General features: G+C 49.9%; 1 protein-coding gene across 1 annotated transcript in view; it reads right to left on the minus strand.

The window, feature by feature from the left end:
* The window catches only part of LOC114492026 (cytochrome P450 1A2-like), a gene marked incomplete at its 5' end in the record, with an annotated part of 25743 nt that extends 2325 nt beyond the window's left edge, over positions 1-23418 (minus strand). Inside the window, 6 exon segments of the mRNA XM_036013434.1 lie at positions 18859-19196; positions 19811-19902; positions 21021-21144; positions 21404-21482; positions 21905-22036; positions 22591-23418. Coding sequence (XP_035869327.1) covers positions 18859-19196; positions 19811-19902; positions 21021-21144; positions 21404-21482; positions 21905-22036; positions 22591-23418 — 1593 coding nt within the window.
* Positions 23419-26078: the final 2660 nt, after the last annotated feature.

Consider the following 26078-nt stretch of genomic DNA (forward strand, 5'->3'; position numbering starts at 1 on the left):
AAAGGGCCCTGTGGAAGGGTGAGCTGGGGGCGCAGTGTGGCTGCAGAGAGTAAAGAGCCTTACATGCCAGGTGCAGGAGTAGGGCGTTGCCCACTCAGACAACCACAGGGTGGTCCTTTAATCCAATGCACCCCTCGGCCAGCTTCCCAGTAAGAGGCCAGCCTTTCAAGGAGGGAAGTAGTAGTCACACCCCTGCCCTTTGAGAAGATATAGTAAATCTCAGAGATAAATAACTATGGTAGGTGTAGTGGAGAAAAGCATGAATTTGGGCTTCAAATCTTTTTTTTTTAATTTTAACCATTGTTCAAGTACAGTTTTCTGTCCTTCACTCCCATCCCATGGGCTTCAAATCTTAAAGTTAAATTTCAGCTGGGCTATTTACTAGCTGTGTGACCTTGGGTTAGTTACTTAAGTTCTCTGAGCTTAGTTTCCTCTTTCTGTAAGATCCTGCTCAAAATACACCTCTCTCAAAAGAGAAGGCGCAGATTTAACAAGATAATGGCCTGAAGGTGAGGGGGTGGAGAGGGTGCTCAGCTCATTTGGTTTCCCTTTCTTTCCTCTGAGGTTGAGATGGAATGATAAAGTGGGGCTGGTGGGGCCACCTCTCAGACTAAAGGAATGCACTTCAGCAGCTCTGCGAAGCCTTCTGGAAGGCAGAAGTTGATATCTCTTCTACCCTGGCCGAGTCAGCTGGCAAAATGGGAAGGTAGTGCAGCTGATTTGGAGAAGATGCTCTAACCCCTGCCCCAGTTTTGTTACCAACCTGTCTTCCCTTAACCTCAAATGAGTTTGACTTTCCCCCTGGGTTTATGTGGCCCAGAGTGTGAACTTTGGAGTCAAACAGACTTGCATTTGAATGCTGGCTCCACCTCTTCACAGCAGTGAAATAAATTCTTTTTCTCTGAGTCCCAGGCATGGGGGAGGGGGGGCACAAATCAATAAAGGGCCGTGCCCCACAGAACCACCTTGTAGTGGAAGAGCCAATTAACTGCCAATCTCCTTGTTCATTCATTCATTCATTCATTTATTCACTCACTCATTCAACAAATGCTGGGCACCTCCTAAGTGCTAGGCACTGTTCTGGATGTTGGAGACAAAAAAGTGAGCGAGGAGTGAGCATGGGTCTTGCCTAAGAGAATAAAGCAATAAACAGAACAATTAGACACTGGTGTGAAGTTCATGAGTGCTTGACAGAGGAGAGTGGTCTGGAGAAACAGGCAGAGAGAAGCTTGAGGGGCAGAAGGCTGGGATGACAAGAGCAACAAGCGGGGAGAGTGGTGTGAGAGGAAGGGACCAGATTCTGTAGGGTGCTATGGATCAGGGATGCTGTTACATGAGTTTGGATTTTATTATATGAGCAATGGGGAGCCATTGAAGGGTCTTAAGTGGGGAAGTGACATGACCGAGTGAAGGTCAAGAGACCAGTGAGGATGCTTTGCATAACCCCACCAGTGGTAATGGGAGTGGGCTCTGGTGGGCAAAGGAGAGCCATGTGACAGCTCTTGGTGAGGGGCCGTTTGTGGGGAGTGAGGCCATAGGAGAAAGCAGGGCTGGGTCTCAGATGTTGCTGGAGCTCTGGAGGAAAGTGTGGTGCTCTTTGCTGAGCTGGGAGGGCCTGGGAGAGGCTCAAGCTGTGAGGATGGCTCAGGAGCTGGGTTTTAGACAAACTGAGTTGAAGACACCTGTGAGAGACATGGAGGTGTCAAGCCCGTGTTTGGAGCCACCTTTTAATACCAGAGCACTGAGGCTCAGAGTAGAAAGAACTTTCCCAGAGTCCACTCCCAGGACTAGGGTTTAGATCTGAGGACCCCCAAAGCCTAAAGCACCAGCTGCCCCATGCAGTGGACTTTTGGAAAGATCATTAGAGTAGGGGCCTTGGGTTTTGGGATTTGGGAGGAAATTTAAGAGGCCCCTCCCAGCCAGGTAAGCTCAAGCACTAGCTTTCCCAGTCTGGGCTACCTGTCTGGCATGAGGGAAGGGAGAAAAGAGAGGCTGGAGGGCCCCGGATGGCCCTGGATGTGGGGAACTGTGCTCAGGACTTTGGGCTGCATTCTGATGAAGTAACCCACCCATACTAGCTCGGTGCAAAGGGGGAACGGCGCTGATGGCTAGAGGTCCAGAGCTTAAGCACCTCTATGGGTGGGTATGCACTTTGCTCCTAGGGTCTCCTGGGGAGGAAAGGGCCTCTCCTCCCTCAGCCTACCTTCTCCCCTCCCCCAGCCTCTTGGCTCTGAGAAGACAGTTTAGAGAAGCTGGTGTGAAATAGTTTGAAACTCAGTCCCGCCTGGGCAGAAAACAGGAAGCCAAGATTAAAGGCAGATTTCCAGCAAAGTCCCCTCGACTTCCTGCAGAGCAGGTGCCCAGGCTGAGCTGACTGTGAGCAGCTGCCTCCCTGCCAGCACCTGGGGAGCCCCACAGGGCTGGCCCTCCTGCTTTGAGAGCTGCTCTTTGACCCTGTCATCACCGTGCCCATCGGAGCCTCCTGCAGAAAAAGACCACCACGGAAGGTGGAAGTAGCAGTCTCTGGGAAAGAAACCTAGTGATGGCACCCACAGGAAACAGCTCTGGGGACACCTGGGGACAGGGAGACCAAGCAGAAAGGGCATGGGCTTCGAGGTCACTTGGGCCTGGTGTGAATGCCACTTCCCTGCTGCAGGGTCTCACTGACTTGTGGAGGTGGGTCAAAGGGCAGAAGCAGCACAAAGCTGGGGAGGGGGCCGCTTGAGGAAGGTGGCCAGGGAGAGTGGACCATTGCCCAGGCTGAGTGTCCTTAGGGAAGGCCAGAAACCAGGAGACAGCAAGTGTCATAGTGGCCCCTGCCATCTGAACACCAGAGGTTGCGTGGCTGGATGACTAAGCTGATATCCACAGCTGCTAAAAGCTCAGGAAACAAACAGGGACCAGGCCTGGCCTCCCTTGCAGTCCCTTTCCCTCCAGACCAGTAGGAGAGCAGGCTTCCAGGAGCCGCATCAAGTCAAGATGCGCCTGCCTCATGCAGAGACATCATTCTCACCCAATTTATCTTAATAGTGTCTCTGTTAGAGTCCTGGCCTCACTCCTGCCCAGCTCTGTGACCTCTGTTTCCTCATCTCTAAAATGGGAGTGAGAGGCCCGGCTCACAGGGCGCTTCTCATGCTAAGTGGAGGTGAGCAAGTAGATCACTGGCACGGTGCTTTGGCACAAGGCTCACTTTCACTCACTGGCAGTTAAGTGACTCCGTATTTTTTCTCTGGCTCCTGAAAACAGGCTCTGTAGCCCCAGCTCCCTTCTGCTGTCCTCTAAGCCTTCGTTCAAGTCCAGCTCCCTGTGCCGCCATTTCACCAGTGGCTGATGACATGAAGCCCTCTGTCATCCAGTCACCAAGTAGTGGGTGTGTGTGTACTATTTTCTGGGGACTTGAGTGGCTGGGATTGGGTAGGTCCGGAAGCTTTCTTGTTTCTTACCTAAGAAAGAAACAAGAAAGGTTTTGTGGGCTAACAAAACCTTTCACGTGTTGAGGCTTCCCCCTCAGAGCTGCTCAGATGCCTTTGCCCACCAGGTGTCATCTCTGAGCTGGACCTGGCCACCCAGAAGTCCCCAGGCTCTGCTTTGTGGATTGGAAAACCCACTCGGTGCTGTTCTGACTCCTTCTTGGGAACTGTTAGGGCGGAAGTAAATAAACTGTTCTGAGGTTCTCTGCCATGCAAAGGTGAGAAGCTTGGCCCAGGGTGAGGGGAATGAGGAACAGGGGCAGGAGGTTTGCCTGGCTTGGGCCTCGGGCCAAGCTTTTTCAAATCACATGCAAATCTTCCTTGCCAGGTGTACCTGTGAATTTAGCCTGGTATTAACATTTGTCCCTGTCAGAGATCAGGGCAGCTTTCAGAAGTCCGCTCCCTTGGTTGGGAGTGGGGTGGACTGGGATAGGAAGGGGACCCTCTCTGAGCCAGAGGAAGTTCCAGAAGCTGCCTATGAGTCATAGATGGGGCCTGGAGGGCCCTTCTTCAGTGGTCTCCTCCAGGGACCACGTGGGATGTATTTCTTCCCTTTGGTTGTACAGCCCCTCAGAGTTTAGTTTTAAACAGTGGTGTCTGGGTGGGGGGAGCTCTGTGAGGACAGGAAATGGCTCCTTTTCCTCTGTCTGTCCACAGGGCAGCACTGAGCCTGCAGCAGTGAATTTGTGTTGAACGAGAAGTGAGTAACTGGATTCTCCCTGCTGTTGTTCCTGCCACAGACCTCAGGGCTTTCACACCAAAGAGAGGGCCCTTGCCTGATACTCTGTTGTCTCCCCCACAACCCATCTTCCCGGACCTGCTCTTCTTCACCTCTGGGTCTCCAGGGGCACTCTCCAGAGATAGCCTCCAAGAGGTCCCTGTCACCTCTTCCTCTAGCCAGGGCTGGTTCCATTTGGAGAGGTGGCCCTCTTATCCCTCGAGACTCCACCCCACCCCTGGCCATGCACCTTTTATTCTGCAGTCTCAGAGGGAAGGCAGGTGTGCCGAGTCGGGGAACCCCAGTCCTAGGTGCTTGATGTCCACACGGGCCTAGCCCTGGATTGAGGTTGGGGTAACAGGACCAAAGTTTGGGAGAAGCTGGTCACTTGTCTGAACTTGTGGTGCAGAAGGGAGCATGAAGTTTCCAGTCAGTCAGGGTGAGGTTGCCACGAACAGTAGGTACACAGAGATTCCTTTCAGGGGCAGCTGAGGGCCAAGAGGCCAAGGGCCAAGAGGCCAAGGGCAGCACCTGTTCAAACCACACCTGAGGCCCAATCTTAGCTGTTTCCTTGTTGCTGGCATCTTTGAGTCCCTTCTTTTCTGTAGCAGTACATTTATTTTTTTTGCTTATGTTAGCTGGAGGCTGGCTTCTGTTGTTTGTGACTTAGAATCCTGCTGGGTGACCCCTGACCCCACTCCCATTGTGGTAGTGGGAGGATGAGGTATGGTCCTGCGTGGGAAATTCTAGATTCATAGCAGTGATTAGACAAAGGCCATTGTCTTCCCTTTGCACTCCCTGTGATGACTTGCCTTCTGACCTCTTTTTAAAAATTTATTTTATTTTATTGTTTTTCAAGTACAGTTTTCTTCATTCCCCCCCCCACCACTGCCCCCTACCCCAGCCATCTGCCCTCTTTTTGTAAGAGATGGTGCTAGTCTCATCTGTTCCGGGGGGGAACACTGCCCCCTGGTGGCCAGACAGCAGATCGCTTCCAAGAGGAAGGGAAAATGATGGGGCTGGAGGCAGAGCAGTGGTTAGGCCCTGGCTGCTTGGAGCCAGGGAAGGACCCTGCCACAGGCTCAACCAGGGCCAGAGGCAGAGTTGACCCTCCCTAACTGGAAGTGTCCCAGAGCTGGCCCGGGTAGATGGAGACAGGGAGACAAGTGCAGCCGAAAAGGGAAAGGATAAAGCCACTTCCAGAAAGCATGGCTGACTGGTTACTCCCTCACAAAGAGGCACTAACCAGCTTTTCTAGGACCCCCAGTGACCCCTGTCTGGCACTGCAAGGGCTTTTCCAGATGCACCAGGAGGGGACAGCCAGATCAGCACCTGGCTGCCAGGATTCCCCAGTGCCCCCCACCTTGAGCTGCTCTGCAATTCCAAGGCCATGACTGTGCTGAGCCCCCAACATCTGGCCTGGCCTCAGCATTGCTGACACTCCTGGGGTTTTCCTAAATACCAAGAGCAAGGTGAGGAGGAGAAGGAAGGCACAGTCCTTTGAACTGTGGGTCAGGTGTTTGTACATTTGATCTCATTTAGTCATTATCCCTCAAGGAGCACAGGAGCATGTGGACCTTATCTGTATGGCAAGGAGGCCCACAGAGGGTGATTTGAAGCGCCAGCTCACAGCCTGAGATCTCTCTTCTGCCCCTGAGGGGCCTTTCAGACCGCAGTTCCAGAGGCCCGGGCCCCAAGACCTGAGTTTGTTTGGCAGCGTAGGGACTGTGAGCTGGGGGAGATGTTTGCATCCAGGCACAGAGGAGCTGCTAGTGCAGAGCAGGAGGGTCTGGATGGAATGGTCCTGGACCCCAAGGTGGGAGGCAGGACTGGGATGAAGGGGCATGAAGGGCAGGCAGGGGACAAACTTCTGGCTTAACAGTCTGTTCTGAACCTTCTTGGCTGGCTGGCTCCGGCCCAGGTGCCTAGTGTGAGCACAGGGATTCTGAGCTGCAGGGGCCATCAGCAAGCCTGCGGTGAAACTCAGCTGTGCAGATTCCTAGTGATGTCATCTTAGGAGAATGACCTCCCCTCTGCACCCCTGCCCCCATCTGCCTGGGGAGCATGAGCATACTGCCCTCACAGAGGGTTGTGAGAACTAAGGGGCAAACACCAGGAGAGGCCTGGTGTGAGCAGGTGCTCAGGGAACAATGGCAATTCTCAAGCAGAATCAAGGGGCCAGCTGGACTCCAAATATTTCCAAGATTCTAGAATTTAAGTCCTTTGACTTGCCCTGAGAAGAGGTAGGTTGGGCTGTATGTGCTTGTAGAACTGGCTACTCCATCCCTGTGGCTGTCGGTGAACTTGCAACCCTGCCGGCTCCCCTGTTGCTCCGGGTAAGAGAGCAGGGTGGGTGTTCCCGGTGGTCAGTGCTCCCCGAGGCCCTGCCACAGAAAAGCTGATGGGTCAGCGTTGGAGGTAGTGGGCTCCCTACCCACTACCCAGGAAGGGAGGTTGTGATTCCCTTCCTGCAAGTGAGAGATAAGAAGTTGGACTCTTGGCAGGTAATTGGACCAGGAGTTTCTATTCAGGTGTGTCTGTAATGACCAGGCCAGGGATTGATGAAAAGAGAGTGGGAGGAGTCCTGTGGTTATTCTTTGTGGATTCTCCAGAATTTCTGAGTAAGAAGGACTAGAGACTTGTCTTGAAGCTGCATTTGCAAAGTAAATTCACTTTTCTTTAGATTCTCTTTGGAACGGGGTCCCCAGGGCTGTGGTGACCCGCAGCAGTGTTAGGCCGCATGTGCTTCTATGAGAGGCCACGAGGGGGCGCCCCAGACTGCACTCTCAGGCTCCAGCTCCTAGCAGGATGGTGGGAGCAGATCCTTGCCTGGGAACTGAGAACTGTGAGGTTGCTGGTTTGATTCCCGATAATGGCACATGCCTGGGTTGTGAGCTAAATCCCCAGTTGGGGGCACTCGAGAGGCAACTGATCAATGTATCTCTTGCACTTCGATGTTTCTCTCCCTCTCTTTCTCACTCCCTCCCCCCTCTCTAAAAATAAATAAATAAAATTTAAAAAATGTTTTGACAAATATTGTCAGATTCTCTTTTTAACTGAAATTCGCTCTCACCAATACTGAATATCAGTGCCTGATTCTGATGCCCTTGCTGACACAGTGTGTTATCAGACATTTCATCTGTGTCGATCTGGTGAGAAATCTCGTATTAGCTTTAAGTTGTATTCTCTTATTCATCCGTGAGGCCAAAGCATATCCTTATATTTTAAAATTTATTTGTATTTTCCTCTTCTGTCAACAGTTCATTTTCTTTGTCCATCTTTATTGGATTTTTTTTGAAAGAGCTCTTTGCACATTAAGGAAATTAACCTTTTACCTGTGTGTCATGAAGTGTCCCTGCAGGAAACAGGTGGCATGCTCGAATTGGCTTAATTTGAGGAAGGTTTAATACAGGGGCGTTTACACGTCTGTAGGCATGTGGGCAAGGACTCCCGGAGTCTCCAGGGAGACTCAGGGAGAGAGAGCTGCCCACGGCTCGATGTCTTCTATCCCCCAGTGTTAGAGCTTCCACTCTGTGAACCCAGTCAGAAACCAGGGGCAAAGGGGCCTGCGGACACGACCCCACCGCAGAGCTGGGGTGGAGGGGCCTGCAGGGCAAACCGGCAGGTGTTCAGCACACATTCACCGTGTGTCTTTGGGGTTTGTTGATGCCTCTTTTAAATGCAGCATTGATTTATTTTTATTTAGTAAAACAATCTTTTATAGCTTTTGGAGTCAAATTTAGAAAGGCTTTTTTCATTCTCAGATTATTAAAAAAATCAATTCCATGTTTACTTTTAGCCTTTTATGGTTTTATTACTAACATTAAACTTTTAGATCCATTTGAATTTATTTCGGTGTTAGGGAAATAGGTGTGCAATTTTTTCAACAGCATTTATTCAGTAACATATCCTTCCCCCACTGATTAGAAATGTTCCTTATCAACAAAAGCTGTGTGCATGGATTGCTGGGAACAGAAACTCACTGCTCTGCCATCTGCCACACAGCAGCAGGCCTCATTGTTGCCCCAGGGCCCTGCCTGGGGCTCATCCCCACAGCCCTTCCATACCTGTAGTGTCCTCTGAATCTCCAGAGTGGGGGTGGTGTGGGGTCCACAAGATGACAATGTTCCTGGAATGGTGCCCGTCAGCTGGTAGAGAGTGCAGGTAGGAGTGGGTTTGCATGTCGGATGTTAGTCCGGGGCGCATGTGTGTCAGGCTGCACAGCTGGGGGCATCCACACTCTGGGTGCATGCACGTGGGTGCATGAGTGTATGTGTGTGTGAGTTTGCCAGATGTTATGTTCAGGTAGATCAGCATGCCAACCAGGTATGTGTGTGCTTATAGCCAGGTGGGTATTTGCAGGTGTGCCTGCCACATCCTGTGCTCTTGGGGCCAAGGGAGCCACTCATTAGATGTCTGAAAGTCCTTGCCCTGAGAATCCAGAAACAAGGAAGCTCAGTCCCCAGGTAGCGGAAGGGGTGGATATGGCGACACACCAGGCAGAGTAATCAGGCAGGTTTGCAGAACATGTTGCTACTCCAGCTCGCTGGCATGTTGCACTTGAGAACCTGGAACCCTGGACCTGGTGAGGCTCTCTCCCTGGATGGAGGTGCAGAGACACTGCCCTAAGCTTTGGAGGAGCCATGGTATGGAAAATGACTCCACAATGACTGGGCAAGGTGAAGGCAGATCTCAACTTCCACCAGCACATCAAACAAGGCAGGACTCAGGGCTGGAGTGCCCACTGCACACCCAGGCCTGGAGGGCCCAAGTGCAGGGAAGGTCTCATTTCAGTCCACTACCCACACACAGATTCTAGGTGGGGAAATGCATGCCCAGACCAGTGTCTTGGCCAGAGCCTCTGGGCAGCAACCCACCTGGAGTGAACCCTTTGAGTTGGGAGTGGACAAGCATCATGGGAAAGCTGCTTCCCACTGCCCCCTACTCTGGGGCCCTACTTTGATGGTGGAGGCACTGGACCCCTAGGGTGAGGGCAATGTGTGTGAGAGAGGGGAGAAGGTGGGGGGATAGGTGAAGGAGCTGCTACCCAATGAAGCCTGAGTACTGAAAGGACATTTTGGGGATAGCATGCTCCCCGCCTCCTCCCTGCAGTGAGCCCTGTGCTCTCTGGAGGGATTTCAGGGCCCTGACCTCAACCTTATCTGCAGTGTAGGGGTTTGGGCTGAGCCCCGGAGATGGATCCTTCTCACTCACCTTTCCTGCTCAGCCCCGAGCCCCTGATGCCTCTGACTGGCCTCCTGCACTCACTCATGAAAGCTGCTCTAGTCAGGCTGCGCACCAGGGCACTGACAAGAGAGCAGGTCCCTGGACTCTTGCAGGAGGGCCCAGCCCATCCCCCGGGGAGGGGGTCAGGGATGCCTCTGAAAAAGGGGGTAGGGGAAGCCAGACCAGGTGGAAAGAACAGAATGTACTAAAAGAGAGAGAGAGGCTCTGCTCTTGAGAAGCTGGATATCTCCAGGCTTCCCTGGAGCAGGTGTGGGGGGTGGGGGTGGTGGCCTGTTCCACTGGGAGTTATGTTTCCTTCTGGCAGCTCCTTCTCACGCAATGGGCCGGAAGGGGTTGGGGGCCCATTGTTCCCTGGCACGCCAACACCCCAGCTTCTGGGTGGGGGGAGCAGTGGAAGGAAGTGGGCTGAGTCCAGGCCCTGGCAAGACCCCAGTGGTAAGCGGGTGCAGGGTCCTGGGAATGCTTGGGAAGGCTAGCTTACACGTGTGTGCCTGGAGTGAGCCCAGAGCACGTGCCACACATGCCATCGCTTGGTCTTCACCTGAGACTACCCTTCCCAGCCTTCCTGGTGTGTGTGTGTGTGTGTGTGTGTGTGTGTGCGTGTGTAGCATTGACCTAATACCTGGCCCTTTACACACTTTATCTCATCAAGCTTTCCACCAACTTTGTGCAGCGGCAAGATAAGAAAATCTAGACCCAGAAAGGCTGCGCACCTGGCCCAGGGTTAGTAGGGGAGCTGGGTTGTAAACCTTTCTGTGAGCCAGCCTCCTGCCTTATCCTCTTTCCCTTTCCCAGGCCCCACTGGGGATTGGACTCATTAACTACTGGCTCGGGATGAAGTAGTGAGTGCAGAGGTGAAGGGCTGGCCTTGGGAAGCATATCAAGTGTCATCACGCTATCCTTTTAAAACCAGAAAAACCCTCCGGCACTCAGGGCCCACAGGGAGAGTGCAGGGCCTCAGCAGAGACCAGAGGCTGCCTCCTTCATCAGAGCAGGCTACGGGCATGCACCCCAGAGTGCCCCGCCCCTGCACAGCCTTACAGCCTGCCCCTGCAGCTGCACATCTTTGAGTTAGAGCCCCAACTCCAGAGGGATCCTGCGAGCCTGGCGTCCTGTCGAGGTGGAGGGGCAACCAGAGTGCAGGGTCTTGGGAAGCTAATTTTGAAGGGGGGGTCACTGAGGGATGGGGGTGTGCTCAGGGTGTGACACCTCAGGAACAGGAGCCAACAACAGTGGAAAGGTGGAGGGACACCCATGAACTGACTTTTTTTAAACACATAAGCTGTGGACTAGGAAAATCCAACTTCTGCCTGACACTTCCCCCACCCCCATCGTGCGCTCACCACCCTCCTTTCAGAAGTCTGCTCCCTCCTCAGATCTCTTTATCAGTTGGGAATCCTTCCTCGGGGAGCAAGCTGCCTTCAGAACGAAACTTATCTGGGCCTATCTGGAGGAGTCGTCAGGGACTGGGCATATTTGCATAGGGACTCGGGACCCTAGGAGAGAGGCCATCCTGAGGGAAAAGGAGCCAGGCAGGACCACCCGGCCCAGTGTCACAGCCCCCTTCTGTGAAGGGGCGGGCTAGTTTGGACTAAGAATAGATAGCAGTTGCCCTCTCCCTGATTCGTCCCAGGACACCCAGTCTTAGAGGGTCAGGGAGGGCTGAGGGCAAGGGCAAGGTTGCTCACACTGAGGGTGTGAGGAGGGGTGGGTAGGACTGGAAAATGACAAACAGGTTCTCGTGTGGCTCTGCTAGTCTGCCCCTGTGCCACGTCTCTCCTGGGCCAGGCGTGCAGGGCCCACCTGCCAAGTCACCAGCTGTGACTGCTGGGACCAGTGGTGGGTGCCGCTTCAAAAGGACTCGGTTGCTGACTGGCTGCCGCCTAGCTCAGAAAGACGGCCTGAGCCAATCAAACGCCTTTCTCAGCAACCTGAACTAAGTTACATAAAGGGTGGTAGTAGAGGCTTGAGTTAATGTTAATTAAAGGATCTAAATTGGACATGCTAGGATGCTTAGAGAAGTCACTTAATTTTTCATTTTCACCAAATTTACCCCACTCCAGTGGCAAACCTCAAAGTTTGCCAGACCTTCGTGTGATTTTGACCATAGCCTTAGGTGAGGCTGGCAGAGCAGGGTCATTGTTCACGGCCCAGTCCTCAGGTTTACGGTGCTGGAGAAGACCTCAGAAGTGGCTTGACATGGTGGTCTGAGGCCCAGAGATGGAGACGGGCTTGGTCAATGTCACCCACACCTAGAACTGGAGCTCAGGGCTCCTCACCTTCCAGCCAAGCGCTCTCTCCAGCTGCCCATATGTTCCGTCAATCATGCTGCTTGTCTGAGCTACCCTGTTCTATGTGGGCAGTCCTGGCTGAGGGAGGGAGGCAGGGTACCAGGTGTAGGGAACGCCGCCCCGAAACGCACCCCCTACCAATTCCCAGATCATGCTTTCTGACCCTTGTGTTCCTTATCTCAGAGGGGAGTGAACTGATATCCACCTCCTAGGGTTGTCGTGAGAACAGCCTGGGATGATGTGTGTCCAGGATCTGCCTAGGAAGGGGCAGGACAGGTTGTTCCAGCTCACCTCCAGCCTGCTGTGTGGGCAGGACTGGTGAGGGGGAAGGGGAACAGTCTCCATGTCCAATCCCTCCTCCTACTTTGGCTCTGGCCAGAGGGGAACCCTAGATCCACCCAAGTGAGTTATACACTGGTCAGGTGTGCAGGAGAAGCTAAGGTCAGCTCCTGATCACAGGAAGATAGAGGTAGCAGTGACTGTTTGGTGACCACTGAGCCCGAAACGCCCCAGAGAGCTGGGCCTCGGCTGAGTCTTAGCTCAACGAAGTCTGACAATGTCTGTTTGTTGTTCATTGGGGTCTTTATATGTGCCACTGGGGTGCATTGCTGGAGTTTTCCACGAGTTAGGGACTTGAAGGATAGGACCACGTCCTTTCAGACTGGAGCTCCCAGAGCAAGGCTATATCTCCTTCCTCAGACAAGTCCACGTTTCCTGAGATTCCTCGGCTTGGGCTGCAGCCCCCTCATCAGTTGGGGGCTCAGAGCAGGCTTGCTTCCCCCTCAGACTGGAGCCTGGGTTGGGCTGCGTCTCCCCCTCAGTTTGTGATGTCCACGACAGGGTCATGCCCTGCTCAGCCTTAGGTTCCCTCAGGTTGGAGTCCCCTAGGGCAGAGCTGTTCCTCCTCTGACTGACAGGTAAGCTGAGTCTTCTTTCCAATGCAGAGTTGGCTGGAGAGTTGGCTTTGGTTTGAGAACAGCCATGGACACAGGCCGACGGAGCTCAGGTGAGGTGCTTCCTCCCTCCAAGATTTCAGCACAGAATTCAGCTGACTTTACTTCCTAAATTTATTATTTTCATCATAGCCACAGACAGCTGTAATTCCCTTCCAGAATGTTGAGGTAATTATGCCACTGGATGAACACTTTGAAATGAAATGAAAGTCTGCCTCATTTTCATCTAATCTCAGAGGATCATAATTTGTAAGACAGATAAAGTGGAGTCTTGGTTAGTATTCATAATAAAACAAAAATAAACTGAAGGAAGGCTTCAGCAAGAGTGTGGATGGCATATAGTAGAGAGCACCTACTGCTGGTCAAAGGTGGCATTACAGCTTACCCCTATTAGTCTTTGTGGTTTCCACTCAAGAGAAATGGTAAGAAGTGAGGTCCAGCCGTTCTATACGTGGGCTACTTGGAAAGGGCTTCTTGTAGGGTCAAAAGTTGGTAACTCACTCCTAGACTTCAACACCTAGGGGTTAGTCATCATTTGGACCACCTTCTTATGAAATTTTCAGTTTGAACTATTAGTAGCTTCCCCCCCACAAAACACATCTTTAATACAATAATAAAAGTTAATAGGAAAACAGAACTAACTTTGCAGAGATCCACCCTACTGCCCACAGGTGATGAGTCTATGAGTCTGAGATTGGATGAGTCTGCTCCAGAAGGCAGGAGGTCATGATAGATGGGCGTGCACAGCCATTTTTTCTGTGTCGTTCTCTCCTGCCTCCTTCTAAGACCTACCAAGGGTATTCCTCCATGGTTTTCCTTCCTTCATCCTCCACACCTGGGTGGGCACTCTAAAGTCACACTGTATCGTGGGCACCTCCAAGGATAAACACATGTCTCGGAAAGAGCCTTGCACTGGAGGGGCCAGAAGGAGGCTGGTGGTCAGTTCAGATGTGCGCCCAATCTCACACCCTCACACTCTGTCTTTCTGTCTCTATGTTGCTGTGGGGAGGAGCTTTGCTCACGCACAGGAGATAAAACACAATGAACAACTCTCTTATTTTGTAAAGAACAAAGCAAACATTATAAACTTAGAACTTGGGGCTTTTATGAGATCAATTAATCCAACTCTCTGCCTCTGGAGGTGAAATTAGGGAGCTCAGAGTGGAAAAGGGGGGGACTCTGCCACTGTGGAAGTAAGTGAGCAGAGTGAGTGCTCCCCCCAGCGCTATGCGGAGAGAGGGGAAGGCCTGTGCCTTTTTTGAAAATAACATTTGGGAGGTGAGGGGATTAAGAAATACAAAGAGGTAGTCACAGAATAGCCATGGGGATGTAGAGCACAGGATAGGAAATGGAGCAGCTGAAGAACTTATGCACATGACCCATGGACATGAACAATGGTGGGGGGAGTGCCTGAGGGAGTGGGGGGTGCTGGGTGGAAAGGAGTGAAGGGGGAAAATCAGGAAAACGGTTAATTGTATAATCTATTAATTGTGTAATCAATAAATATAATTGAAAAATAAAAGTAATAATTTGGTAATATTTTATTGTGTCCTAGCCTTTTTGTTTTTGTAATTTATAGGCTTTATTTTAAAGTTCCCATCCCCCTGCCCCTCCCCTTTGGCAGCCATGATCTGTTTCTGTATGTCTTTGGACCTGCTCCTGTTGTGTTTATTCATTTGTTTGGGTTGTTTTCTTTTTATATTCCACATGTAAGTGAAATGATTGAGTATTTGTCTTTCTCTGACTTATTTCACTTATTATAATACCCTCTTGGTCCATCCATATTGTTCAGAAAATCACCTTCTTTGTTGCAAGATTACATTCTTTTTTATTATTGTTCAATACTGTTGATCAACATCTAGGTTGCTTCCGAATCTTGGCTGTTACTAGTAATGCTGCAACGAACACAGGGGTGCATATATCTTTTTGAATGAGCATTTTGTTTTCTTTGGATATATACACAGAAGTGGCATTGGGTCATATGGCAGCTCTAGTTTTAATTTTTTGAGGAAACTTCATACTCCTTTCCACAGTGGCCACACTGGTCTGCATTCCCACCAACAGTGCACTAGGGTTCCCTTTTCTCCAAATCCTTGCCAGCACTTGTTGTTTGTTGATTTATTGATGACGGCCATTCTGACTGGTGTGAAGTGATATCTCACTGCCCACTGTGGTTTTAATTTGGATTTCCCTGATGATATATGACGTTGAGCATCATTTCATATGTCTAATGGCCGTCTGTATATCTTTTTTGAAGAAATGTCTATTCAGGCAATATTTTATTGTGTTACTAGCTTTTTTGTTTTTGTAATTGATAGCCTTCATTTTTAAATTCCCACCTCCCAGCCTCCTCCCCTTGGTGTTAAGTTATGTGAGTTCCTGATGGTTTGAACATTAACCCCTTATTGGAGGTATTATTTGCTAATATCATCTCCCATTCAGCAAGTGCTTTATTGTTTTTAACTTTTTTCAAGATTTTATTTATTTATTTTTAGAGAGAGGGAAAGGGATGAAGAAAGAGAGGGAGAGAAACATCGGTGTGTGAGAGAGAAACATTGATCGGTTGCTTATCGCACGCCCCCAGTCGGAGACCACAACCCAGGCGTGTGCCCTGACTGGGAATCTAACTGGGGACCTTTTGGTTCTCAGGTGGACACTCAATCCACTGAGCCACACAAGCCAGGGTTGCCTTTTTGTTTTGTTGATGGTTTCCTTTGCTGGCAAAAATGTTTTTGGTTTGTGGTCACCATGAGGTTTACGTATATTATTCTATATCTACAGCAGTCTATTTTAAGCTGGTAGGAATTTAAGTTCGAATATATTCTCTGAGGACTGCATTTTTAAAAAATATATCTTATTGACTATGCTATTACAGTTGTGCCATTACCCCCCTTCATTACCCTCCACCCTGCACACCCTCCCCCACCCACTTTCCCCCCTTTAGTTCATGTCCATGTGTCATAGGTTCTTTAGCTTCTACATTTCCCATACTATTCTTACCCTCCCCCTGTCTATTTTCTACCTATCATCTACACTATTTATTCTCTGTACCTTTTCCCCCTCTCTCCTCCTCCCACTCCCCTGTTGATAACCCTCCATGTGATCTCCATTTCTGTGGTTCTGTTCCTGTTCTAGTTGTTTGCTTAGTTTGTTTTTGGTGTGGTTGTTAATAATTGTGAGTTTGCTGTCATTTTACTGTACATGTTTTTTATCTTCTTTTTCTTAGATAAGTCCCTTTAACATTTCATAAAATAAGGGCTTGGTGATGATGAACTCCTTTAACTTGACCTTATCTGAGAAGCATTTTATCTGCCCTTCCATTCTAAATGAAAGCTTTTTGCTGGATAGAGCAATCTTGGATGTAGGTCCTTGCCTTTCATGCCTTGGAATATTTCTTTCCAGCCCCTTCTTGCCTGGAAGGCCTCTTTTGAGAAATCAGCTGACAGTCTGATGGGAACTCCTTTGTAGGTTACTGTCTTCTTATCTCTTGCTGCTTCTAGGATTCTCTCCTTCATTTTTACCTTGGCTAACATAAATATGATGTGCCTTGGGGTGTTCCTCCTTGGGTCCAACTTCTTTGGGACTCTCTGAGCTTCCTGGACTTCCTGGGAGTCTATTTCCTTTGCCAGGTTGGGGAAGTTCTCCTTTATTATTTGTTCAAATAACTTTCCCACTTCTTGCTCTTCCTCTCCCCCTTCTGGTACTCCTCTAACTCGGATGTTAGAATATTTAAAGATGTCCTGGAGGTTCCTAAGCCTCTCCTCATTTTTTGGAATTCTTGTTTCTTCCTTCTTTTTTGTTTGGTTGTTTCTTTCTTCCTTCTGGTCCACTCCATTGACTTGAGTCCCAGTTTCCTTCCCATCACTATTGGTTCCTGTGCATTTTCCTTCATTTCACTTAGCATAGCCTTCATTTTTTCATCTAATTTGTGACCAAATTCAACCTATTCTGTGAGCATCCTGATCACCAGTGCTCTGAACTGTGCATCTGATAGGTTGGCTATCTCTTGGTCGCTTAGTTTTATTTGCTGTGGATCTTTGATCTGTTCTTCCATTTGGGCCATTTTTTTTTGTCTTTTCCCACCTGTTAGGTTGAGGGGCGGAGCCTTAGATGTTCACCAGGGTGGGCAACCCAGTCTCTGGATTGTGACACTGTCTGTGGGGCTGGGGTCCGAGAGGGAACAGTGGCGTTTACTTGGCTCTCTGTGGATTTCAGTCACTTTCCCCACTTCCCCCAAGCAAAGTGGGCCCTTCTGGTGCTGATTCCCATATAGGTAGATTTGTGTACATTCTAGGACCCTGTGGGTCTCTCCAAGGAACTCTTCTGTGAGGCTGGGAGTTTCTGCCACTGCTGTCTCAACCCCCACAGGTGTTTTCAGTCAGAGGTTTGAGGCTGTATTTCTGCACGCTGGGACCCTGGGTTGCACAGTCTGTCCTGCTCCCCAGGTGTTTCTCCCAGTTTATCTGTGCTCGAATGTGGGACCGCATGCTCTACAGTCTGCCACCTCGCTGGGCCTGCTAGCTGCTGCCCTGCCGCAAATCAACTCTGCCCCTCCTACCAGTCTGGATAAATGTGTCTTCTTTAACTCTTTGGTTGTTGGACTTCCATACAGTTTGATTTTCTGTCAGTTCTGGGTTTTTTTGTTTGTTTTTAAATTTGTTGTCCTTCTTTTGGTTGTGCGAGGAGGCACAGTGTTTCTACCTATGCCTACAGAAGTGCTCTTATTAGATATTTTAATTGCAAGTATTTTCTCCCATTCTGTGACTTATCTTTTCATTCTTTTGATAGTATCCTTTGATGAGACATGGGGCTTTTGCAGGTAACCTAAGCATTTCTGGGGAGTTTATCTTCTCCCAGCTGTGGATGAACAAATCAAGGCCTTGTGAGAAGTCAGATGTTCTACCTTTTGAAGATATGACACCAGAGATCCCCATTCACCCTTCTGGGTTTGGCCCACAAGACTGGGTCCCTACCTCCCTACTCCCTTTAAGTGTTCAAAGACTAAAATCATACAAAAAAAGAAGAGAGAAGAGAGAGCAGCAAATGATACACTCATCATGACTGAGGAAACAAACATGGGCCCAGTCTCAGGACTCAAGAAACCACACACACTACATCATGGATGAACCTTGAAACCATGCTAAGTGAAGGAACCAGTCACAAAAGACCACTTACTGTGTAATTACATCTATATGAAATGTTCACAGTAGGCAAATGTGTACAGACAGAAAGAAAACTAGTAATTTCCTGGGGCTGGTGACTGTTAATGGGTATTTTTAAAAAATCCTTACCCAAGAATATGTTTACTGATTAAAGAGAAAGAAAGGGGGAGAGAGAGAGAGGTGAGAGAAACATCAATCGGTTGTCTCCCATACATGCCTTGACTGGGGATTGAAACTGCCACCTAGTTATGTGTGCCCTGAGCAGGGAGCAAACCCACAACCTTTTTGTGGTATATAGGAATGACACTCCAACCAACTGAGCCACCTGGCCAAGGCAGCATGGTATTTTTTTTCCAGATTATAAGAATTCTAAAATTGATTGTGGTATTGTTGCACAACTCTGAATATACTAAAAGCCATGGATTGTACATTTTAAGGGGGTGAATTATATGGTATGTGAATGATGGGGAGCAAAAAAAACCACCCTACAATATTCCATTTTGACATATTGATTATTTTGAATTACAGTTACTCAATAAACAGCCGATATAAAAAAGGAGTCTCTGCCCCTCCTTCTTCCCCCTGAAAGCAGGAAATAAATCTCCTATGTGAAGATACCCTCCCTGTATCAGGAGGGTAGGAGGCATCCTTATCACCAGAGATGGGGAATTCAAGGCTCAGAAGGCTGTATAAGCAAACTTTCTTATGTCTTTATTAATTTGCTACCCAAAGCCCAAACTCCTTTGTATTGTCAAATCTTTACAAATAATTATTTCTCTGTTTTAAAGGTGTAAAAGCTGCTTGCGTTAGTCAGTTCTTTGGGTCTCGTATTTCTATGGGCTCTTGCATGCACAAAATTAAATTTGTTTTTCTTCTCTTAATTCTTATGTCAATTTAATTGTAGACCAGCCAAAGAACCTAGAAGAGAAAAGGGAAATTTTTTTCTTCTCCTTGCATAAATTATATCTCAATAAAGCTGTTATTTAAAAAGAGAAGGAAAGAAAAAAAGGCTGAGGCCCATGCTGACCTCCATCCTTCTTCTCCCTCAGCATGCTGATGTCTTCTCCACTTGATGGTGAAGCACGGCCAGGCCTGGACATGCTCATGGTGGGTGTGCTTCATGGCCAGCCCATAGATAGGGGTTAGGTCCACTTTCACATCTGGTGGCACACTGAACTCCAGCCGCTGCAGCGAGATGGCCAGAACAAGGAAGACCACTCCTTTGGCCAGGACCTCCCCTATACACCGGCATTTGCCCATGCTAAAGAGCATCACCTTCTCACTTGAGGTTTTGTTGCTGGCAGTGCCATCGGCAGTGAGGAATCGCTCTGGCCAGAACTGACATGGGTCCCCCACTGCTTCCTGCAAGAGGAGCAGAGGAGCTGAGGTCTTTGGGCCAGAGGCCCCAGGACGGCGATCCTGGGGGAAGGCTTCTGAGCAGACTTCTGTTGGTACCACCAGTGTAAGAGTAGATAGAGATCAACCTTGAAAATAATGCTTTTTAATATAAAATTGCCTTCACTCTAATCAGTAAGAAAGGGGAATCCATAGTATATCTCAATTTATGCTTATTGTTTTGAAGTAACTATTGATAGCATCCCACACTCAGAAGTACCCCTGTTTGGGTGGAAAGTTATGTGGTCCTCCTACTTATGAAGTGCGAGTTTCCAAAGAGAAGTCCCTAAACCGTTCACACCAAAATCACCTGAGTACTCCACCTTAGCTGCCAAAGTGGAATCTTGAGGGATGAGGTGCTATGATCTGTAACCATCTTCCTGGTTAATTCCTTTCTTCTTCTTTGGTTAATTCTTATTGCACTAAAGTTTGAGAAACATAGACCTAAGTTGTGTTACTTAGAGAAAGTTATATAGCAACTGAGGCACATTCCTTTACTGTATAACCAGTTCCTAGAGGGAGAAACAGCCTTCCCAACTGCTGAACTTCATACATTATTTTTAGTGGGGGATACATACTTACTGGTCATGATTGACGTGCCATTGGTTTATGAAGACACAGAGTTCCTTGGGGATGTAGAAGCCATTCAGTGTTGTGTCCCTTGTGCTGAGAAGGGAAGAGGACTCTGTCAGGCTCAGGGGCTGGGAAACTGGGGTACATCTCTGGGTGTTCCTTGCTCCTGTCTCCACATCACCTCAACAGCCTGCCCACCACAGGCTTCATACTCTACACTGGGAGGAAATGTCAGAGAATGGAAGGGGGAAATTGTCCTGCCCCTTCCTTGGCTCCTATTTTTCCATGTCAACATGTGTCTCCTGTACTTCTTTTTGTTCCCAGTGGGGCACTCAGCCATTCTCTGGAACACTGGGAGCTTCCAGCCTGGCTGAGGAGTCAGGACTCTTACCTGGGAATAGCTAGACCAACAAATGGGCAGAGGAAGTGTTCACTATCTCTCTCTTTTCTGTTTCCTTAACTGAGGACATTTTTTAAATTGCTTTTAGAGAGAAAGGAAGGGAGGGAGAGAAACATCAGTGTGAGAGAGAAACATCGATTGATTGCCTCCCGAATGTGCCCGGGCCAAGACTAGAACCCACAACCTAGGCATGTGCCCTGACTGTGAATCAAACCTGAAACTCTTTGGTTACAGGTGACGCTCCAACTAAATGAGCCACACTGGCCAGGGCCACCATCTCTCAATGTTGTTAAAATCCTAGGACATAATCAAGGACAAATGGCTGTATGTTCTACAATCTATAAGATATCAGAAATGAAGCTTTGCCAGCTTGATGAGTCAGGAAGTCTTGGAGAGGGGAAGTTTGTGTCAGCATTGACCTTGGGCAGAGATAGGACTCTGATAGCCAGAGAGGAGATTAGAAGGCATTGAAAGTGGATGGCCCAGCATAAGCAAAATTGGAGGGCGGCTGGAAAAGGCCTGTGAGGGATAGGGAGGCCGGCCTGGCTATGTTGAGATACTCGCAGGAAGAGAATGTGAGCATGGGTGAATGAGAGCTGAGATCAAGAGTGTGATATTTTCCCAAGAGTTGGGTAGTTTGACCATGTGTGGACTGAATAGGGGCAGACTAGAGGCCGAGGGTCTGTGAGGAACTTGGTGTCAGGGTCAGGAAGGAGATACTGAGGTCACAGCCAGGGCCCAGAGCTGAGAAACTGAGAGAAGAAAATATGATGAGGATGAGAGCTGGGAGGGCAGAATAGGCAGGCTTCACCTGAGGGGGACAGTGAAGGGGACGAAGGACGAGTGTTGGAAGGTCTCCAGGATGAAGGCCTCCATATAGGGCAGTTGGGGTCTGTCAGAGAGGCAGGGCCGCCTCGCCCTTCCAATCACTGCGTCTGTAGGCCGCAGAGGGCAGACAGGGCTTAGGGGCTGTTTTGACTGTTCCACGGTATCTGTGTCTCCTATGAGACCAAGTGTCAGTCTATGTGGTGTCACTCTATGTCTGTGTACATGTCTGAGACCCACCAGCCCTCACCAGCATCTTCTAGACAAGGGTGGCCATCATTGTATGCCCAGAGCTTACGCATAGTAGGTACACACCAGCTATGTAGATTCAACAAATGACCTGAGGCCCCAAAGCGTCTCTCCACATACCCAGCTCCTCCAGGATCTTCATCTGTATCTCAGGATTTGTCACAAGGTGCCTGAGGCTCCAGGAGATAGGCTGTGGTGACTGTGTCAAATCCCGGGCAGCATGGGCCAAGGCGAGGGAGAAAGTAAGACAGGAACAAGAAACCAACATTTACCAAGCACCCACTATGTATGTTCCATTGTCTTTCTCTGTCTCCCTCCCCTGACTCCCCATCCCTAACCTTGAGTCACTGGTTTCATAATTAGCTGCTAAAATTACAGGGACTGAGACTTATAAGCCAGAGATCCTTTTACTATTCAAATGGGGAAACTGAGGCCCAGAGGAGGAGAAGGACTTGGCTGAGTTTCCCTAGGAGTTGGTGGCACAACTCGGGCCCAAACACTGGCTGGCCAGGGCTGTGTCCTGCACCATCTGGCATGTGATTCCAGAGTTACCCAGTGGACTTGGGGGCTGGGTGGTGCTGTGTGTGAACAGCAAGTACTGATGGATGGAGGGGCAGGGGCCTGGCTCCGACCGGCCCCAAAAATGTTGTGGATAAAGTTGACAATCTTCTCCTGGGGGATGAGGCCACCACTGGCTCTGGAGTCCTTCCCACAGTGCTTGAACAGGGTACCTGTGACATTCTGGTCACTGTTCTGAGGGGATGAAATTTAGAGGCACTCCAGCACTTCCAAGGCCAAAGGCTGGACCTTGCCTCATCCTGTCTGGCACTTCTGCCCAGGCCTCCACTCAGCAGGGGTGAGGCTCACAGCAGGAGCTGCCATCTGCCCTAGGTAGGGCTTGAAGTGTCATTTCATGCCCCATTAATTCTTCCTCCCAATAACCCCAGGGGTCCAATTTCAAAGGTGGAGGTTAGTGTCAGTACAGGGAAGCAAAGCAACACCTGAGCTGAGAATTAGTCTCCATCGGGAGTCAGGTTCCTGGGAACAAAAGTTTTCTAGTTCATAGGAACAGCCCCCACATTGCAGGGTTCTCTGGCTTTGAGCAGCTCCTCTGAAAAGGCTACAGGGTTGAGGAAACTGAGCCCAGGGGGTGGAAGGATTGATTTCAGGTCACACACAGTGGGTCTCAGGTGTCCCAGAGCCTTCCTCGGCATTGGAGGCACATCAGCTGTATTTTGGAGCTGGGTGAGAGGGGTCAGACCTAGGCTCAGCAGGGTGCCACCTCACTCCCTGAGTGCTGGGCTCACCTTGTCAAAGTTTTGGTAGTGCTCATGGGTCATTTTCTTCAGGAACTGCATGAACCTCTGGTTGAAGGCCTTGAACCTTTGCAAGGTGGGGTTGGGCAGGTATTTAAGGATGGGGAAGAAGTCCATGGGGTTTCCAGAGGAGGCAGTATCCATGAAGTCATGGCTGTTCTTTACAAGGCTGAGCATCTCCTCACTGCTGTGGGGGAACCCCTGACCAAAGCACATGGCACCAATGACTTTGGCCACTGACACCACCACCTGGTTTTAGGGATCAAAGCATTCGGCCCCTGCCATCAGCTCCTGGAACCTGTGAATGAGGACCTCAGCCTCCTTGCTCACATGTTCCTCCAGGTAGCACGAAGATGAGGAAGCTGGGTCTGAGGCGATGGAGAAACTCTTCAGGGCATTCTGGGCCAGGCGTCGGCGGGCAGCCCACACTGGTCCAGAGTCTGGGTTAAAGGTCATGCTCTGGCCATCACTGATGAAGGTGAAGCTGTAGAGGTCAGGCCGGCCCTTGAAATCATCGCCCCGACGCACCAGGGCCTGCCGGATGGTGTCCAGGCCACTGAGCACCAGCACAGGTGTGCAGCCAATGCGGATCTCCAGCACGTCCCCATAATGCTGGCTCAGCCTCGACAGCACCGGGTGTGGGCTTTTCCCCAAGGTCGGTATGTGTCCAAGCAGGGGCCATCCCCAGGGCCCTGGTGGGCTCTTTAGGCCTTTGGGAACCTGAGGCTGCCAGGCCCTGACCACCCAGAATACCAGGCAGAAATTGGAAGAGTCCCTTGGTCGCCAAGAAGGAACTGGGCCAGGGTGATGACATCTGTATCAACTGCAGGGGAAAAAGAAAAAAGAACCAAATAGGATCAAAATGGAGCCATTCGTTCATTCATTTACTCACTAACTCAGTCAATAACTTCTGTGCTTGGCTCCCAGCTGGATACCAGAAAGTCTAAGTTACATGAACCATGGGTTCTGTGGGCTAGGGGCTTATACACTTGGTGCATCACAGAGTCTGAGGGCTGGAAAGGAGCCTTGTGATTCCCAACTTTAATGTCTGAACTCCCAGTCATAGTCTTCCCCTCCCCCCACCTCACCTCAGTTTCTAATTCTGAGGCTGGAGTGGAGGCAAGTGACTACTTCAAAATGGGGTAGCACCCCCTTGTAAGCCCCCTGTGCAGGGTGTATACTGAGCATTGCGTCAAAGAGGTCCCACCAGTGCTGGCTTCCTGCTGATACCACCTCTTTCCCAGGGAATAGAGAGTTGTCCCACCCAGCAACACTGAAGGGCCCAGGGGCGAAGTTCCTCCACTTACTACTCAGGCCCAGGGGCAGCTGTTTAGGGACAGGTGCTGTGTTCCTGGGGAGGAATGTCCAGCTCCTTTCAGGGTCTCAGGTGGAGGGAGGTTATTTCTCTTACAGACAAGGCAGGTTGCCGGAAGTGAGAGGCCTCTGGACTAGTCCAGGGTTAATGCAAATGGTGTGTGATTCCCTTCTGTCAGGATCAAGAAGATCACCTCTTCTGAGGACACCCCTCCCTGAATCTTGGAGGCTGAAGTTGTTGAGCTGCAGCCAGGGTGGGGGATGGGGAACCTTCCCCATCTCTTTACTTCAATCACATTAAGTGTCCTTAGAGATGGCCCAGTCCAAGCTGCTCATTTAAAAAATGGAGAAACCAAGGTCTGGAGCTAGACAGCAAGGACTAGAACTCAAGCCTCCTACACATGACTGAGGACCCCCCCCTTCATCCTCCATCTCCACTGTTCCCAAGATATATGGTAGGGGCTCCTGGAGACTGGGGAATGGGTCCAAGAATGGTACCTGTGGAGGCAGATGCTTGAGATTAGCAGGGTGTAGGGGCTAATAATTACAACCGGCAGGCAGACAGACGGATGAGGTAATTGCAGACCCAGGTTATGCTACAAGTCCTCTTTGTCCTGCAGATCTACTCCCCCTGCTTCTCTGCCCCGCTCGGTGCACTGAGAGGCTGACCTCTGCTCTGGCTTCTTGTTGGGCTTGGTCGATGGAAGGCATTAAAATGGGATGGAAATGGGGGAGGAGAGTAAGTGTGGGGTATTTTTTTTCTCCAGACCCTCCCTCCAAAGACACCGTGGTAGGCCACAGCTCCTTCCGGGCAGCTCTCCTCTCCTTACAATCTCTCTCTCAGGGTCCCAGAAACAGTTTCTCTCTCTTGCCCCTTCAAGCCCAAGACAGTGAGGGCTCCTCTCTGTTAGCAGTCATATGATACCAAAGTATTTTGTCTTGGTTTCTCTATATGCTGCTCATACCTTTGTAAATAGTCCCCTTATTAAACTCTCCTCAATGACCAGTTTGAATGGGTCCTATTTCTTGTGAGGACCCTAAATAATAAACTGGTTCTTTGAAAGTTTCTGCTCCACCATTTTTGGAAGGTCAGCCTTTCCCCCTAGGCTGTTCCCTGATGGCTGCTGCAGTTTTGGCCAACACATCCAGACATGACAAGGGCCAGAGGGACAAGAGTGCATCTCGTGCCGTGTAACCCTTTTATGAGTAAGGAAACCTTTCCTAAAAGCCATCCCACCAGATAGCTCCTGCATTTCCTTGGCCAGAATCATGTCACAGAGTCAAGTTTAATCCAATCACCAACAAGGCAACTGGGGCCACAGTGACTAGTTTAGACCAGCCAGAAGCCACTCCCTGAGGCTGGGGACCCACATCCACAAAGCACATAGCTCTGGAAACAAACATGGAGGATACCTGGTCAAAATTGAAGAGGAGGGGGAGACTGTTGGGAAGAAGGAAAAATCAAGGTGAGGGGATGGGTATTAGGTGCCTACAAGTGGTGGGGCATTTGGGAGAGTCCCTCAGTTGTTTGAGTGGCCTGTCACTGGTTGGTGGGGCAATCAGGCTATACCCTGATAGGTCTCAATGACACCACCTCCTTGGCAGGGGCATTTGGCTGACTAAGTAGGTTCCTCAGGGGCCCTGCTTTTGTGAGAGGACAAGAACCTTCCCTATTAGCAAACTTCTGTGTTCAACATACAAAAGGGCATCTGTAAGTGGGATCGTTAGCATGGCCCTGAGCAGGCCCTTCAGAAGGTCAACATTGCCCTGCAGGCCTGCTTTCACAATGCCCTGGAATGGCAAACATTTCCCTGGAAATAAAGGCATTGCCAACCTGAGCAGACTTAGTCAAGTTCTGATATATAATATAGGTCTAAATTAATCACATCTGATACTATAGAAGAAAGAAGAGAAAAAAGGAAAAAAAGGCCTGCCTTCATCTCCACTGCCCTCTGTCCAGACCCTGTCCAGAACCTCCGGCCACTCCTCCCTGTTTCTCCCAGCAGTGTTCCAAGGGCTGTATCTTTAACAGCCCTTCTCACCCACCAACCCATGGAGGTCTTCTGTCCCAGTCCTGCAGAGCCCTCTCTGCTGACAGAGGTCACAAAACCTGCTGTTGGCCGATTGTTGTGGTGGGGCCAGACTGGGGAGAAAGGGGCTGTGAC

The sequence above is a fragment of the Phyllostomus discolor genome, chromosome 1, assembly GCF_004126475.2.
Source record: "Phyllostomus discolor isolate MPI-MPIP mPhyDis1 chromosome 1, mPhyDis1.pri.v3, whole genome shotgun sequence".
Lineage (NCBI taxonomy): Eukaryota > Metazoa > Chordata > Mammalia > Chiroptera > Phyllostomidae > Phyllostomus > Phyllostomus discolor.